The sequence below is a fragment of the Ammodytes marinus genome (assembly GCF_949987685.1).
Source record: "Ammodytes marinus genome assembly, chromosome: 24".
In the NCBI taxonomy this organism is placed as follows: Eukaryota; Metazoa; Chordata; class Actinopteri; order Uranoscopiformes; family Ammodytidae; genus Ammodytes; species Ammodytes marinus.
The window spans coordinates 9,770,331-9,788,848 of record NC_137228.1 but is presented as its reverse complement, the minus strand read 5'-3'; the positions used below and the strand labels follow the sequence as shown (position 1 = coordinate 9,788,848).

The window sequence follows — 18,518 nt, the reverse complement described above, 5'->3', positions numbered from 1 at the left end:
GGCATTCTGTGCATAATATCCGTGGAAGAACACTATGTACCGGGGGTGGATGAGTGTGTGTGCACGCGTATTGTTTGTGTGTGAGAGTTATGGATTTGCATTAGCCAAGATTGGAGCCTGAACGCTTTGACACAAGTGCACATTCAGGCATAATCCCATCTCTCCTGTCTTATCTTTCGTTTTTTTTGTAATATCTCTGACTTAAAACAATTGGCTCGTTCCTGCAGTTGCGAAAACTAATTTAAGAATAGAAAAAAATGTGGGGGAAAATTTGGAAAAATTAGGCCCCTTTTTCACCCTGACATCAGCGGTCACAGAGCATGTTTATCTTGGATGCCAATTGAAAGTGACCCATAGGATTTAATATAGAGTCATTGCTACTTTAAGAAGTCAACAGTCAGGAAGACACTGACTAAGGATCTCAAACTGCATGGTGACTCATACAGATCCAGGTACAATGGTGACATCACCACAGGAAGCTGCTTGTGAGAAAAGAAACCCAAAAAAGTCAGTATAAATGAGAAGTCTTTTATCATTTTGATTATCTTGAAGATTCAACTTCTACTTCAAAAGCTTGCAGCTCCCTTTTTATGGAGGGAGTTGAATAGTGAATAAAAGAAGGAGTCTGATAGGGGAAAATGTCAGACCACGTATCCTGAGTTGGTTGAAAAAAATAGAGACAAATGTTCTCTTTGGACCCATTGTAAGCAGATTATAAGACGCCGTGATAAGTGTTGAGTTGACTACTGACTCATCCCCCAACATGATGAAGGCAGTACTTAAGGACCTGTTGCATATTGTTGCTCTGTTCTCCTACGGATGACATCAGCCATGGAGGAAAGAAGGAAATGTAATTTTTTGAAGGCGCCATATCTTGTCTTGTTCTTAAGAAATCCCTGAAATCAGTTTTAGGTAACTCTGAGCAGTTAGTGTTTAGAAGACTGTGTTTATGATCATTTGGAGCTTTCTAAAAGGCATTTTCACACCAGGTTTGAGTGCAATTGAGACATTTTGTAAATAATATTGAGAAATCTCTCCAGGTTTTAGGCATTGGCTTTGAACCAGTGCAGCCCCAAGAAGGAATTTTTCCACCGCATAATGCTCAGTGTGTATTTTCTCATGCACATGGCTGTGTGAGCATATGCGTGCGTTTGTTTTGGTACAGCGTGTGGCTCCATAAGTAACCCCAGCTATTAAGTGTGCCGGTTGGGGATGGCGTGTTTGCCTCTTTATTAACACAAAGTCCCGGGCAAGTATCCCTGGCTCTCGCCGCGCTCTCTGTCAACATGTAGGTAAATAATCAGCCAATCGACTCGTATTTGATCAGATTTAATGGGGAGGAAGCGACGTGATTGGAGGGCTTCCTGTCCAGTGATTTGTGGGTGGCTCTCCTCCCCTTACCGGGTCAATGCCATCTTTGTCGGATGTCGCCGGCATCAGTCACGGGTCGCGTGTGTGCTGCAGGTTTTTTTGAGTGTGTGTTTGTGTGTGTGTGTGTGTGTGTGTGTGTGTGTGTGTGTGTGTGTGTGTGTGTGTGTGTGTGTGTGTGTGTGTGTGTGTGTGTATACATATGCAAGAGATGATGGGGAAAAAAGGCATCAATGTCAATCCTTTTTAAGCTTCATTGATTCCTATTAGAAGATTTGTTCAGTGATCCGGGTTAGCTGTTGAACCACACCACATTGAATTTTAATTTAACACATTAAAATTTGTATAACTTCTGTTTGGAATTGTAAGTCAACTAAAGTGTTATCCTTCTCAGTAAAATACATCTTGTTTTACATGGCTGTACAGGTGTTTTGTTAACCCTTACACTGTCAAGTATGTCCTTCACAAAAAAGAGAGAAAAGCTGGTGTATTTATTAACTAATTAGCAATAGCAATAGCTCACCACCACAGAAATTCAATATAGCAGCCAAGAAGAACAAGCACGCCCATGTTTGGCTCAATCGGGAAGACCAGTTGTAGAAGACCCAGGAACACGTAAAAGAAATGTAGTGCTTGAAAGGATACACCAGCGTCCTGTTTGGGCTGTAACTCTGCTCCAACATGTCTTTGTTTCTCCGACAGTGGACATCAACTCTGCGCTGCCCCTGCGTCTCCCTCCAGCAGCCATCCCCATGGACTTGCGCGTGGACCATCACCACCACCACCAGCAGCAGCAGCAGCAGCAGCAGCAGGCCTCGCTGTCCCCTCCCACTCAGCAGTCGTGTCTGGGGGGAACACAGGGCCAGGGGGGTGGGGCCTCTGTGCGCGAGCAGCAGCTGCAGCAGGAGCTCCTGACCCTCAAGCAGAAGCAGCAGATCCAGAGGCAGATCCTCATCGCAGAGTTCCAGCGCCAGCACGAGCAGCTGTCCCGCCAGCACGAGGCCCAGCTCCAGGAACACATCCAGGTATTACCATGGACTTTGAGTGGACTTAAGGGTCATTTTGACTGGAGAATGCTATTCGTATTCTCAAATAGGCAGCTAAAGATATATTGGCTTATCTAAATAAGTGAGATGTACTATTATGATAAAGGGCCAGATGTTTGTTTAAGGCGTGACACTGCAGGTGAATATGTAACTTATAGATACCAACATAAAACTTGGCAATGTCTAACTATTTATGCCTACATTTGCATCTCTTAAAAAACGAAAATCGTTAGTTGAAAATTTATTTTTTAAAACATTTAAAATAGATTTTGGATACAGCCTTTTATTTTTTTTTATTCAATCACATTTTCAGGGAACTCCCTTAACTTATTAATGTGTATAAAGAGTACTTGCACTCTTGAATATTTTTGGCCTCTATTTAGAGTCAAGAATTCCATCATCAACCATTGAAGCTGTGTAGACCAACTGCAGCCAGCAATTCACATAAACAAACACAATCACAAGAAATTAAATAGGAGAGAGTTTTCGTATCGAAATCCTCCAAGAGGCAACAATCCAGGCCGGCATGTGGCCCCAAACCTATTTAAAAGTGCACTAAACAAAGCAGAGGCAGCTCTTAATTCAGCCTGCCACAGGATTCTTCATTAACACACTAAACGCGCCAACACAGCTCTAAATCACTTTGCCCGGCGTGAAGAGGGAGCAGAGGAACCAGGAGGCACTTTGGCCTCATTTGCTTCAACTTCGGGGTTCGGATAAGAGCAATGCAAGGACGTGCTCGGAACCATGATGCACCAGTCCTGCTTTACATATCAAATGAAAACATAATGCAGTGGTGATATATGTTACTTCCAGTGTATTTGTTTTTCAGAAAAGACACTAAACAGCACTATGAGGGCGGGATCGCTTCACACGTTGAGTGGTACAGTCGGTACACATAGCTCGGACCACACACCGATATCCTAGTGACCTGCAAATACAAAAGGAATCTAGATCAGCATGACCCCGCTCCAAACCTTTAATACATCAGGGCCCCCGGAGAGAAAAGTCATGCAAAAATATTCTAAAATTGTTTGTTCTTTTTTCGAATTTTTCTGTAATGAATTGTAATAACCACAGATGCAGATGCAGCTGATCTACTTCTCTTTTTTCTTTTTCGGACTAAAAATGGATCGTGGGGGAAGGAGATTAGATTAAAATGTGCGGGATTACATTGGTTGGAATGAAATGATTTTTATTCCTTGCATGCCACTTGATTCGTATCGGAGGTCTGTCTCTCTCTTATTCCTTTCTTCCTTCCTTACTGTCGTCTCGTCCGTCCCCTTTCCCCTCTTTTCCTGTCTTTCCTTAATCTTTTTCAATGTCTTTCCTCTGTTCATTCTCTTTTTTTAAACACAACTGTCACAGAGTTTGATATCAACAAGCGCCCCACAAACAAAATGTAATGAAGCTTTGGGTCCCCACTGCTGGGTTACTTTGTTGTGATGCTGAGGGATGAGTGAAGGGGCCGTCTGGCCTGTGGTGGGGCTGCAGGACCACTCAGGTGGAGGGGAGTGACGCACGGCCAGAGCAGGGCAGCCCGGCTTCAATCGGCCCCATTCACGGCCCTGTGTACACACATTGAACACACATGCGTGCGGGCGCGCACACACACACACACACACACACACACACACACACACACACACACACACACACTTCTTGCATGCTGACAACAGGGAAGTCTATCCCGAAGCTCTTCACAGTATTAGTCAAAAGTGAATTTCGGTGTGCACATCTCTGGCCAGTGGAGCCACAGGGGTTTGTGTGTGTGTGTGTTTAGGTTTGTGTATGTGGGTGGAGAGGTTACTTTGAGCTTTCCCACCCACTCAATCCTCTATCGCCAACGTTGATTGAAAGCCAAAAAAAAAACACCAGTCCTGGAAGCTAGCCAGAGAGCCTCACCTTCCTCTCACCTTCAGCTACTAATTTATTCCCAGGCTTGTCTCAAACATTTGATTTTGCCCCTCACGGTAAACAACAAGAGCACGTCCCAGCTACTGAGCGTCTAATTTGCTGAGTTTAAGAAAATCAGAAGTTGATTGCACACGCAAGTTACAGTAAACTCATCAAATATTGCCATTAGGGGAGTTTGAAGATAAGGGCAGACCGTGGATTCCTCAGGCGAGTCAGGGAGAGAGGTCTTTATGCAGCTGGCTGAGTGAGAGCGCAGACAGCTTGCCTATATTTATTGTATATTACAGAGACATTAAAGAGTAATTGGGTCCCTTGATCTGGTGCCTCAGGTCAAAGGAATGTACTCAGGCTCCAAGTTAAGGTGAAAGCAGATTTCAGTGTGCATTTGTAGCATTTCATTAATGCTCTTATCCACAGTGACTCACTGTGAGATCTGGGTCTCGTTCAAAGACACTTGACTGGGACGAAGTGGTATTTGTGAGCACATTCTGCTTTTATTTTTGACCTTTTGGCCACAGGATAAACTGTCAAGCTGCATAAGCGCCCGTTCCATCAGTATAAAGGCTAGAAGAGGACAGATTTTTACAGTCAAAGCATTGAACAGATGTTCTTCGATCTCTTTGTACGACGAGGAAGTGAGCAGATTGGATTCTGTGTCTTGTGAAAAGCTTCATCCTCACTTAAATAGTTTTTATATTTCTTTTAAGGGTTTGAGCTTGTGGCCTGAGGTTTTTAGACAGTTGCTAAACTTTTATTTCATTGCTTTGAACAGCTGTCTGAAGAGATTATTTCAGACGGCGTCTTGGGCAGCCCAGGAGTGGAATAGATATAATTATGTTTAAAGATGAGAAAGTAATGAGCTGATGGCATTTAGAACAGAACATATTAACCCTTTCATGCATGAATTATGATATCCTTAGTCTGGATTTTTTTCTCAAGTGATTTTATACTTCTTTAGGCATGAAAAGAAAAAATATAACTTCATTTTTTTTAAACACACATTTTTCAGAGAGTTTTACACATGTCCACTCGGGTGGACTCCATGCGTTTTGACTTCTCAATTTTGACCTTATTTATTTAACAAAACAGTGAAAAAAATGATATATTATCTGAAAACTATAAAATAATATATATTTTCAATGCCTGTTCACATATATTAACATATTCCAATACTTCAATCTAATGCAAAAGCGTGGAATAATTTTTTCAATAAAAAATTTCTATAAAAATAACAGATAACTTTTTCCTTGGTTTTCCAATTTCTCTTTTTCAGATGTCATTTAGCAGTATAGCCTACTGACTTGTACATCACATCATCAAAGCTATTTTAATATGAAAATTGGCATCATAGTGACACCAACTGTTTTACACATAATGGAATGGTCTGGAATTTTTTTATTCTTTTTACACAAATACTTCAAGTTGCATTCTAATAACATAAATCAATTGATTTAAAACCAAAAAGTTACAGCAAAATAAGCTTTTTTAAGCACAACACATCTGCAGTCATAGTATTTATTGAAGTCCGTGATGCATGATGTCCAATTTAGTGGACATGTGATTAAACATCATTTCCTCCCAATGTAAAATCAATCATTGGAAATTTTAACAACTATATGACTCCTAAGATGTTACTTGATGTTGCCATATTTTTTTTACCTGCCAGAGTCTGCTATTCTTGAAGTATTTACAGGATATTCCTGAGCTACACAACTTTTCTGCTCCCTGTCGGCCATCTTGGTTTTGACTAATTGTGGCTGCTCTTACAATGGTTGGCCACTGGTTGGCAGTGCATTGGATGACACATAAGAGTCCACTGTAGTGGCTGATATGCAACTAGGCGATCTACACCCATGCATATTCAAGAAAACAGCATTTGAATAGCTGTCCACTGTAGTGACCTCTATGCGTGAAAGGGTTAAGTGGGATGGCTGAAGAAGTTGTAAATGGCTCCTCATTTTAAGGCTTTGCAAAAAGTTTAAACATGTATCAGTGTGTGCTAATAAATCAGGAACATTTCATTGGTGTTCATTATTCTCCTCTGCACAGTGTTGAAGAGGCCTCGGTGATTTCTATTCCATACTTTTCTATCTGACATGGTTGTGGTGTTTCTTCCCACAGCAGCAACAGGAGCTCCTGGCTCTGAAGCACCAGCAGGAACTGCTGGAGCACCAGAGGAAGATGGAGAACCACCGGCTGGAGCAGGAGCTGGAGAAGCAGCAGAGGGAGCAGAAGATACAGCTGCTGAAGAACAAGGAGAGGGGACAAGAGAGTGAGTGGCAGAGATAAGACCACATTGAGATGCACGGCTAGCCCATCTAAAGCCTCCAAAACAGCTCAAACGTAGCTGAATAATAGTAGCTGACTGACTGACTGAATAAAAAGTGACTTTTTTCGGTCACATTAATGTGAATGCTGGAAGAAATTGTAAGGCCTTTTTAGTTTTCTTTCAATGTGTGAAACATTTATTCACACTTTGGAGTAAAAAAAAAGCTGTTGGAGAAATGATTGCAAAGAAAACATTTCACACCTTTCATCAGAAATTCAGTCAAAACTCCATGTTGGTAACTTGTAAATAGCCTCCAGTTTATCCCTTACTGTGCACGATCCTTTCATTTGAATGTAGTAGCCAACAGCAAATGAGGATTTTTATCCAAACAGTTATTATACAGTCACTTCACTTCGAAATTGCAATGTGAGCCATAAACATCACATTACCTATCTGTAGCTGCATGCTGTGTGAATATATTATTAAAAGCGTGGATGTGAGATATATATTTTATTTTAATATAAAATCTAAATCTACTAAGCAAGAATTCTCCATTCAACATATGCTCCAAGGTCGTAAGGACCGTTGAGATCACTATTCACAGAATGTGTTTTCCAGGCATGCAAGAGTGTTTGAGTGCGTATGTGTTCTGTGTCGGCGTATTTCCATTTTACTTGGAGAACCTGTGTATTTACTGTGGTAAACGAGCTGTATTAGCCGGTGGCCTTGGCTGGGGCTAAGCCGAGCTATTACCGCTGCCTGCTGGATGTCTCTCAACAGTTCATTGAAAGTGAGTGGACAGGAGTCCTTGAGAGCAGTTTACACACTATATGGAAAATGGTTACAGATCGAGGCAGCATCCGTGCGAGTCAAGTGTGTGTGTGTGTGTGTGTGCTCAGTGTGTTTGCTCTCACGTGTACCTGTCCAAGTGTGGTTTGAGGCCATTTTTTGGGGGGATTTTGCGCTGTATTCATTTTTTTCCTGCATTTTTTTGTATCAAAATCCCCTACTCCTCCGGCTATGACAGTCAGGCTTCAGGGCTTTATCCATATAATGTCATTATCAATTAACCTGCTGATGATTTTTTCAATTGACCAATCAATTGTTCACGCATCGTGAAAAATAATTAATTCTGATCAATCATATGCTCACACTGCAAAGGCTGAAACCAAGAGAAAATATGGTATTTAACTACTACCAAAATAGCCATAAATGAATTGACTGACTAATCGTGTCAGCTTTAGACACAAGTATTGTAATCTGTAATTGGATTTACATTCCCTGAGGTTGTTCTTTTGATTTCTTTTGGCCAGTTTGTCTTTACATCTTTTTCTTCTATTTCTTCACCCGTTAGGTGCTGTGGCCAGTACCGAGGTGAAGATGCGGCTCCAGGAGTTTGTCCTGAACAAGAAGAAGGCCCTTGCCCAGCGGAGCCTCAACCAAGGGGGCCTCCCCAACGACGCTCCCTACTGGTACCGGTAAGTTATCCATGGAATGCATGGAGACAGAAAGAAAAAGCAGAGATACATTTCGATTTAATTGTGCACCCACAACCACAGCTAGTGGTTTGCATTACACAGTTAAGGAAATACTAAATAATATATCACATCATCACCTGCCTCACATTGACGACTCACTATCACTCCTGTCAGCGTGCAAGCTGCAAAACAATTTGAATTTCATGGCTGCTGCTGTTTTTCTATTCCAATCCTATGTTATGATGGTAAGCAGTAGAATACCGTAGACGATAACCGCAGATCCTTCTAAGTTTGGATGGTAATTCTCTCACTGACAGCGGATGAATAATGTATTGGATTGTGTCTTAATCTGTCACAGAGCTTCCCCCCTCTTCAACACCTGCCGTGCTGAGAGATAGATCTAGCGGTGTTATAAAACAAAGATAGGGAATACACATACACAGTCTCGCACACATACAAGTGAGAGCAGGATATTGGTACCTGATGATAGGGGCTCTAAAGGAAAAGTGTTTGTTGTAGCGTCTCTGGAGCCCTTTGCCGGTGTGTACATTTGCTTTTTCCTCTTTGCAGTTGCCTGTCACATGCTCTTCATTGTCTCTGAGTAACCATGTACACTTTGCATGACCGGAAACATGGTTATGCAGATTTCTTTTTCTAATTCACTTTTTCAGTTCTAAACTAAAGTAAGGATGAAAAAAATCTGCTTTGTAAAATCACCTGGCATAATCCTTAAATATAATAGTTTGTAGTTGAGGGCTGGACATCCTTGCCAAGTTATGTTTCTTTTTGGCACAGTAAAAGCACTAAACTATATACTGTAGTTCAAATACAAATACAAATATATAATGTTACATAATCTTTATGTGTGACCCAATAAAACACCCACAAACGTTTACTTTCGGCTGCTCAAAGTGATAAAAACTTTCTCTTTTTATTTTGGCCTTGTGTAAATTTCCAATTTGGATGAGATGCGTTGGTGCATCCGCCTGTCGGGAACACAAATTTGGTCCGAAGCCATCTCAGCTTAACTTTGCCTACAAACGCTACCTTACTCTGTAGGTAGTGAACAGATGGCAGCGAATATCTGCGTTCTTGCCAAGGGATTTGCATGATGCGTTAATTATACAGATCTTTGACAGCCACGAAGTTAGTTACTTTGTTGGGATTAATACTCATTCAGTCACATGTCCCACTGGGAAATGAATGTTTGGCCTTGTTTAGCGTGATTTTGCAATCTTGGCGGCACTTTTAACACTGTGTGTGCTTTTATGTTTTTTGTTCTATAGAAAAACCCAGCACAGCTCCCTGGACCAGAGCTCGCCTCCACAGACTGGTTTGTCCACCTACAACCATCCTGTACTGGGTGTCTACAACCCCCGAGATGACTTCCCGCTGCGAAAGACTGGTAGGCCTAAATCACACACACACTTAAACGCTTTTTGAATGTAGTGCAGTCTATAGGCCCATATGCAGGCTCCCAGTCAGAGAGGTCATACACACTAGCACATGTCATGTCCAGTAGCAGTTGTGTAATTTGTATGGAATTGGAAACCAACCATTAATCTCGTCCACATTAGACTGTCAGGGTCACCAAGCATCCCCACATGAGAGTATTCAAGAGAGTATTGAGGTGGTTCAAGAGTTCAATAGAGTGGAAAGGTTTTTTACCATTTTAGCACCTGATGTTTTATTTGTTTTTAGTAGTTACATTTCCTCTAGGTTGTTTGTCCTTTGTCAAAATGTCCCCTTTGAGCCAGGAATTTAGAAAGCGCCGTGTACATTCGCTCAGGTTCTTACTGGTTAGAGGTTGTATTAGATCATCAGTAACATGGAGCAGCACTCTGATGCTTGCTGTTTTTGCTGCTTTTAATTAGTTTGAAGGCCATGTCACCTATGAACATCTCTGGCATTGCAACAATTATTTTTGGGGTTCCCCAGGGCTCCATTCCTGGCCGCTTTATTGTTTTCAATTTGCATTAAAGTCTTGGGCCAAGTGATTAACAACTGATATTTTTCTTTTCACTGTAAATTCTGATAATACACCAACAGAAAACACATCAGAACTTTTGTCTGTCTACTCACTAATAACCTTTCCTAGAAATGTGAAATCTTGGAAGTCTAATATATATTTTTTTTAAAGGTAATTGCTGATTTAACCTTTAGCACGAAAAACAAACTGATTTGCTTCCTCTTAAAAACGTCCTTAAAAAAATGAACTGATCTGAGCCATAGATCTTTGGGTTGTATTTGAGTTTGAGAACATTTAAGCAATATTTCATTTGTCAGCTCAGAAGCGCAACTAAGAGTGGATACATTTCTATAATTTCAACTTATTCATGTTTTTGTCCAACCATGTAACATATAATTACTTCCTGTACAGTACATTCCAGGAAAATAATTGACCACCTTGAGCTTGTATGAAACGCAGCAGCAATAACACCGTCTTAGAACCCATGGCTCAAAGAATTGATTTTCAAATTGGCTTTTTAATTACTTATTATAATTACTTGTTATCTTAATATTGTTTATCTGTAAAGGCCTTCGTAATCTTGTTTTATGAAAAGTGCTACACATGAATGAAGGTTATTAACAAAGTGCACTTGAACCCAGACACACTGCTGCTTCAAGTAGGGGTTGTACCTCTGCATACAACAGCATGTTTTCTTTTACATGGGCGACAAAGCTTGTCAGAAGTCATTAGAGGTCCTACAACGCTGCCCAATGCGCCGCTGGATTTTTTGGTTTCTTGTGGGCTACAATCTAACGTCTTCTATAGGCTTCCCTGCTGAAACTACAGAAGCCCTTGCAGAGTGAAACCAGCTGTTTGCAGCTTGTTTTTGTCAGGTGTGTGTGTGTGTGTGTGTGTGTGTGTGTGTGTGTGTGTGTGTGTGTGTGTGTGTGTGTGTGTGTGGCTATGTGTGTATGTGTACGGTTTTGTGTGTGTCTGAAGTGTGAGTGGTGTGTGCGGTGGTGTAGCCGTGAAGCAGCGGTCGTCTTACAGTGCAATTATTCACTTAGCGCGGCGGCAGGCGGCTTCAGCCAGCGCTCCAGCCCTGTTGACTCTGAGCCTTTCGGCCTTCTGGCTACAACTGCAGACACAGACCGCAGTTGACACTGGCCCACACAGCCGCATTCCTCCCTGAGAGAGGAGAAGAAATAGGAGAGTGAAAGGGAAGGGAAGGAGACATGAAGAGAAGACAAGGAACACAAGAAGATGGAGAGCGGATGAAGAGAGTGGACAGAGAGTGGACCCTTTGGTGGCTTCACTGACCATTTAAAGGACCTCAAGACCCCAGTATTTACTTGTCAGGATAAGCATTTGTGTTTTTTCTCTTAAAAGCACAGCAATAGAAAATGAAAGTAGGGATTGTGAAAGCTGGCAAGCAGGATTTCAACTAAATCCAGCAAGTGGCACAATGATGCCCTAATCCCGAAAAACTTGCTTAACGTAAAGAAAGAAAGGGAAAAAAGGCGGGAATATGGCAGGGAGGGAAATGATCGTCCCCGGAGTGTCAGTCCTTTGATTTTCTATAAGGCCAAGGATTGTGCTCGGTTGCCAAGAGAGGAGAGAACCCATGCCACCCTGATATTTGCCCACAGTGCTGACGCGCTTTGCGGGGTTTACTTATGGTAATGCCAGCTCCGGAGAGGTTAGAGGCTCTTTTATATCGCCGCCTGGCCTCACTTTTATGGCCAGGGGGCAGGACTGGCACCCAGGGCTCCCAGCAACGGTCCGAGGAAGCAACAGCGCTCTTTTGTGCATCTCCCATCTTGTTGTTTACGTTTGAAAAGTTTAGTGCAGCTTTAATACTCTTATCCTAAGCGATATAAGAAAACTATGATGATAGATTAAGCTAAAGATGGCTTATATTGGAGTTTCCAAGTTTTGATCCTAAAGAATTCACTCCTGGTTGATTGTAACACTCGTAGAGCAGTTACTTTGTTAGAACAGCTGTTGTATCCGTTTACCGTGCATCCAAAAAAACAAAAAAAGTGTTTTGATTAAGAAATAAGTCAGTAATAATTGCAACTGTGATTTGATGTCAAGCAGCGTACAGCAAGAGCAGTTGACGCTGAATTACGTGCTGCATTGTCTCCTTTAAATCCCCTGAGCTTAGATAGGCAATTTTAATTCAGTGCTGAACTGTTGGCCACTTACAGTGAAAAATACTCCATAGATAGTAATTACATATGTATTATAAATACATTGAACAACAATAAATAGCATTTAAAAAATGGGGTTTGATTTAATTTTAATATTAAGGATTATAACTTCAATGCCCTATGATGCCATTAGTAAGATACCCGTGATGATCTAATTGTATGGTGGAGAAAGAGTTGCATGACAAGAGGTGCTTGAATGCCTGAGCCTCGGTCAAACGGGTGTGAGACAGAATCAGATGAACTTACACTATGCCCCGTCTGTAGCATGTACATGAAGGCCTCAGAAAGATGTAGATGGCTGGGAAAGGTTGGGACCTCTTTTTGGGTGTAATTTTAATGGTGGAAGAGAAAAGCATGCTGTCTTTTCACCGATAACAAATGTTTTTTTTGTAGCCTAACTGGGGCAGCACATCCTTCACATGGACACAATAGCACATAGGCAGGCTTGCAGACTAGCACTGTACAGTACGTTCAGTCGGTCGAAAACCAGACTGAACAGCTCGCCCATTAATACAAAGCAACATGCCACACACTGAATACACAGCCTTTCACCTCTGTTGTGAGGCCCATTTTAACAGGGTGACAATGCACCATCTGTGCACAGATATCATGTGTTATTGTATGTGCTCATGCCTCCCCAAGGCCTATCCCAAGGCCTTTCATTTATTATGATTCAGCTATGTCAAGGCTATGTAGCACCAGGTATAATTTCTCATTATAAACTGCTGCAATATTAATGTAATCATCATTAATCTACCAAAATGAAAATAATTATTCGCATTGATTCCCAACACTCAGCAAATTGGAGACGTAGGATCGATCCAGGCGCAATTACAATCACGTTACCTCCTTAAATGTGACTTATACCACATTTTGTTCCCAAAGCACCATCTTATATCTTAGCAGTTGCATTTCTCTAAGATGTTGTTTTATTATTATTCACTTGTGTTGCAATAACTAGGTGATGACCATAGAAAAGGGTGCAACTATGTTTGGGCTTTAAAATATTACAACCACTTAAGATTTTATATATATTATAATTATATTATAATTATATTATAATATTGTACTTGTTTAAGCTATATTTATACTTATAACACTTCTGACGTCAATATGTGTACATATTACATATATCATTTACTCCAGTACTTACATTGTGTAAATATTGTAGTCTAATGTTCTATTCCTATATTAATAATATTGTTCGATTTTTATTGTTTGGTTATACCTGGTTGCATTAAGCACATATTCTTTAGACTTACTGTATCAAAGCGAGTCCCCCCCCCCCTCCCCCCAGGGATCAATAAAGTATTTCTGATTCTGTAGAAACTCAGATTTGTTTTTAATGACTCTGGTCGAGGAATGACTTTCAGAAACTCTCTTTGTTTTCTTTATAAAAGTTGAGACAAACAAAGTAAACATTTGGCTTATCTTCATGGACGTAGTTTCAACTTTTGTTCTCTGTATAGAGTGGACACAGTCATTTGATGTCAGGATGATGCATTATGCAAACCTGAAGCATATATTTTTGATTTTACTAAAGCAGACAGCAGTAACCACAGAAATAGTCATGTTAAGAATCTGAAGTTTGAATGCTGGTTAGTTTTTAGCAGGATTTCTTTTACTGTTGAGTTAGTGTAATTTTTTTGCAGAATACTTTCATTTTCATTGTTTGCAAAGATCTAAAAATCATATTCAGGGACAGGGAACCTCAGAAAGCCAGACTTGTAGTAAATTGGCTCTACAAACTCCCACTTAAATTAATTGGTTTGACTCCATCTGGACTGAGCTTTTTCCTCCCACTCTGAGCTGCCGTACCTTCACACTTCAGAGCTCACACTTCACTCTTTTCCACACATTTATTTTTACTTGACACTGTGAATGGAAACTAGTTGATTTTTGATCAAAGTTTCCTTGAAAGCTATTTTTACATGGAAGATTCCTCAAGTTAAAGTAGCATTTCAGTGTTAGAATGTTAGAAATTAAGAAGCATATTAATCAGGTCACTTTCTAATCAGGGTTAGTTACCACATTTGGATTCAACTCTCCTTTTAAAAATTGGATAATGAATAGTGAAATTATCCACGGCTGCTGATTGGCAGGGCAGAGTAAACAGATCATTAGCCTCCATTGCCAGAGACAAGGTGACATGCCGTTCCCTTCTCCCTGTCTCCATTCACAAGTTAGTGACAGTGTGCACAAAAGACCAAGAGGCCCCTTAGGCTGTCAGACATCCCGAATTGGAACTAATTGCTCTTTAGCCACAATGTTGTTGGGAAAATGGATCAGAATGTGACCTGTTCAGAAAGCATTTCAATTGTGAGGAATTGTGCCGTACTTGAGTTGGAGCTTGTAACATTTTGTCTACCGAATTTCATAAGAGTCGCTCTGTGGAAGACGCTCCAAAACGGATCAGAGTGAGGAGAGAAGTTTAAGCTCAAAGCCTGTGAGACTGTTGCTTAAGGAACTCTCCCACCCTTTTGATTGATTTGTCCAAAGCCCTGCTGACGCAGGTTAACATCACACTGGCTTGACAGGGGTGTTGGCACCGAGGAGTTGAAAAAAAAAACAAAGTTACCAGATGGCACCATGTGACACACCTCATTATAAGTACAACAGATAATAAGATACAGGTGTGGCTCCTAATTAACACTCTTTAGGTGAGATCACATTTAACTTTGTCGAATATGTTTAGTGTTAAAGGAAAACATGTTAAATGTTGAAAAAATATGATGAGCCTGTTCTGTGAACTTTTTTTCAATTAACCGAAGCACAAACTGATTTGAATTTTCTTTTATAAACGTTTTGGAAATTCCGATCAAATTAATAAATAAAACATAAACCAGCGAGGTACTTAGCTGGCTTAAGAAACTCTTCTTATGCTTGAGCTTGTATAGCAGCTTGTAAGTAATTTAGATTTATCAATTTAATAATAATAATGGATAGGATTTATATAGCGCTTTATTCCCTAAGGACTCAAAGCGCTTTAGAGGGTTCCAGGTTCCATTCATTCACACACAGTCATACCGGTCAGTGGTGGTAAACTACGATAGTAGCAACAGCTGCCCTGGGGCAGACTGATGGAAGCGTGGCTGCCATTCCGCGGCAACGGCCCCTCCGACCACCACCTCAAACATACAGCAATCATACACATCTACACGAGGCAAGGTGGGTGAAGTGTCTTGCCCAAGGACACAACAACCATGACACAGGTGGCCGGGCGGGGATCGAACCGCCAACCCTTTGATCATTGGCCAACCCGCTCTACCAACTGAGCCACGGTCGCCCCATTTAAACCTCCCATGAGGAAATGTAAATGTTTATGAAACGCAATTTTTATTGAATTTTTTATAAATGCCATTGCTCAGGTCCGATTTACGGGGGACTTAGACAAATCGATTTACGGCCGGCAGACCTGAAAAGCCCAAGTTTCCCGAACTGGACTAGATTCAAACCAATACTTGACTTATGTTTACTTTGCTTCAGCATTGTCATATTTCCATTATTAATCTGACATAGTCACATATAAATACATTTCCTCATCAAGATGCATCCTGCGTTCTCTCTTTCACTATATACTTATATACAAGTATTGTTCTCAGCTGAATCTCCATTTTGGTGTATGATGTGATTGCACAGTCCTCACCATGTACTGTTGCAGTTGAGCATTTAGTTCACCAATCAATCAATCAATCAATCAATCAATCAATCAATCAATCAATCAATCAATCAATCAATCAATCAATCAATCAATCAATCCCCTGGCTCTCTCCGTTCCCTCTTCCAGCCTCGGAGCCCAACCTGAAGCTGCGTTCCAGGCTGAAGCAGAAGGTGAGCGAGCGGAGGAGCAGTCCGCTGCTGCGTCGTCGAGACAGCCCCATCACCACGGCCAAGAAACGCTCACTCGACATGGCAGGTGAGGGACGCTCAAATCCACAGCCGTCTGGTGTTCAAAGGGTTTGCTGTATTCTCTGCTTGTATTTATTTTGATTTGTCTGTGTGTGTGTTTGTTTCAGACTCCGTGTGTAGCAGTGCCCCCGGCTCAGGCCCAAGCTCCCCGAATAACAGCTCCAACAACATCCCCAATGAGAACGGCATCACTTTGTCAGTCTCCAACAACACAGAGGTAACACACACACGCGTGCACGGCACGCACACACATATACAGCTAGTAACTTGTCACTTAAACACCTAAGGTGTAGAACATTATATGAATATGAATTTGCTTTCATTGAGCTGTTATTTAACAATTCTGATTCATTTCTCCTCTGCAGATATAAATAAATACAGGTAGAATAGTTGGGAAACAATAAATACTTTAAAGCATGAAAGGATAATGTATCATGGCACAAAGCATTAGCAATAGACTGCTTCATTATAAAAGCCTTTGTATGAGATGAACCCTAATTGGAACAAAATTGTACACTGCAGCATTTGCATATAATCTACATAAACTGAAATTGTAAACACATTTTTACTCTGAGAGAATTGTTGCTGCTTTGTGTGGGTGCGGGCCTACAGGTGCCAGTTGTTAGCTTTCAAACTCAGCAGCCTATGGCGTGTGCAAAGGCTCTGAGTGAGGGATGTTCAGATGATGGGTCTGCAGAGGAGGAAGAGAGCCAAGGAGCTGGCAAGATGCTATTTGTGGTGGCCATTAGGGGCACTCATGCAGTGTGGAGGAGGAGGCCTGTGGCCATGGTGGGTTCATATCGCCGGTGGGGTGCAAACTAAGCTCTTTCCGCCATGTGTGGACATCTACTGCCACAGTGTTGTTTTGCCCCTTCCGCTGTTCTTTCCTCATGATGCAAACACAGATAAATCATTTAAATGTGCTTCACAGGCGTCTCTGGCCCAGCGGCTGTGCGGCGGTGCTGAGCGGGGCTCCCTCAACCAGCTGTCCCTCTACACTTCACCATCTTTACCCAACATCACCCTGGGGCTGCCTGCCACAGCAACGGCCACTGCTGCTTCCAATGTAAGGAAGGAAGACATTTCTAGCTAGGTGCTATGTGCATCTGTTCATCTGTAAAGGGTCCTGTGTTTGAACGTTTATTCATCACCTTCTGCCTCCTCTCCAGATGACCTCGGCCCAGCAGGATGCAGGTCTGCAGCCGGCTCTCTCCCTCAGCCCTCCCTTCCACTTGACCCCCTACCTGGCCGAGGCGGGAACTCACAGTCCACTGCTCCAACACATGGTGCTCATGGAGCAGAGCCCAGCACAGAGCCCCCTGGTGACAGGTAGGAGTAGTAACAGAAGTTTCACTAAATCAAGAAGTGATTGATAAAGATAAAAGCTAGGGATGGGAATGAGTGATCGATTCCTTGTGTGTGTGTGTAGGCCCTATATTTATTTTAAAAGGTTTTAGGTGTACAACAAAAAACGAAAACAGACAAAATGAAGTATAACCAAAAAAATATATTTTTGAGTCAAGTTAATTGTGGCCCGTCTAGCCTAATTAATTGCTTCTTTGTAAGGAAAAAGTGTTTTGAACTTGTGAAAAACAAATCCTTGATATTTCATGGTAACTGTGACTGTTTTGAATAAGCTTCAAGCGTTAGGCAATATTGCTATTCATCGTTATTCCTTCAGACAGATGTGTAGTTTAAAGGAAAAAACTCAAATCACCAAAAACAGCTCAGTCTGAAAGTTAAAGAACAATCTAGTTTTGCTCCCGCGACGCTCACAAAAAGAAACCCCATCTCCACACGCAGAGCGAGGTGTGTCGGTGGTACACTGTGTGCCCCCCTCACATTGACAGACGTCCATTCATTTGCTCCAACTAATGAGCTCCTTTCATATATCAGCGTATGTTACGAGAGTGTGACATGGTTGCATTGTGCGCCCTTTTCCCACTCATTGACTGCCGTATTGCTGCTAATTTCAGCGGCGCATTAAGCAGTGAATGGGCAATGACGCACGTATGTGTGTAACAGCGCACAAAAACAACAACAACGTACCGAGTGACAAGGACACATGCACGCCCACACACAAGCCAGTAGCAGACGCAGTCATTCATTTTTCAGCTCAGATGAAAGGAAGCCTTGTTATCTAGCCATTAAAAAAAATCCTCTCTTTATCCACGTACTTTGTCATTTCATATCAGATACCGCTTCCGTTTGACACCCCGCTCCACTGTGACATGTGGTAACTACGCATCAATGAGCTTTTTTCAGCAACAATTTAAAAAACGCTTTGGTAGTCAAGTCCCTTTCTCTGATATTTGCCAGTAATCAAGCTTCTCAGATAATTTCCCAGACTGGATGGAGACAGTTTTT

General features: G+C 41.6%; 1 protein-coding gene across 5 annotated transcripts in view; it reads left to right on the top strand.

The window, feature by feature from the left end:
* The window catches only part of LOC307269975 (histone deacetylase 4-like), a gene marked incomplete at its 5' end in the record, with an annotated part of 49,166 nt that overhangs the window by 18,111 nt on the left and 12,537 nt on the right, over positions 1 to 18,518 (top strand). For all 5 annotated transcript variants that reach the window (XM_080053082.1, XM_080053083.1, XM_080053081.1 and 2 more), the window contains 8 exons: positions 2,071 to 2,393; positions 6,453 to 6,603; positions 7,955 to 8,078; positions 9,365 to 9,483; positions 16,030 to 16,158; positions 16,259 to 16,368; positions 17,083 to 17,217; positions 17,321 to 17,480. In XM_080053082.1, the coding sequence (XP_079909208.1) occupies positions 2,071 to 2,393; positions 6,453 to 6,603; positions 7,955 to 8,078; positions 9,365 to 9,483; positions 16,030 to 16,158; positions 16,259 to 16,368; positions 17,083 to 17,217; positions 17,321 to 17,480 (1,251 nt within the window). The remainder of the gene's footprint in view (positions 1 to 2,070; positions 2,394 to 6,452; positions 6,604 to 7,954; positions 8,079 to 9,364; positions 9,484 to 16,029; positions 16,159 to 16,258; positions 16,369 to 17,082; positions 17,218 to 17,320; positions 17,481 to 18,518) is intronic.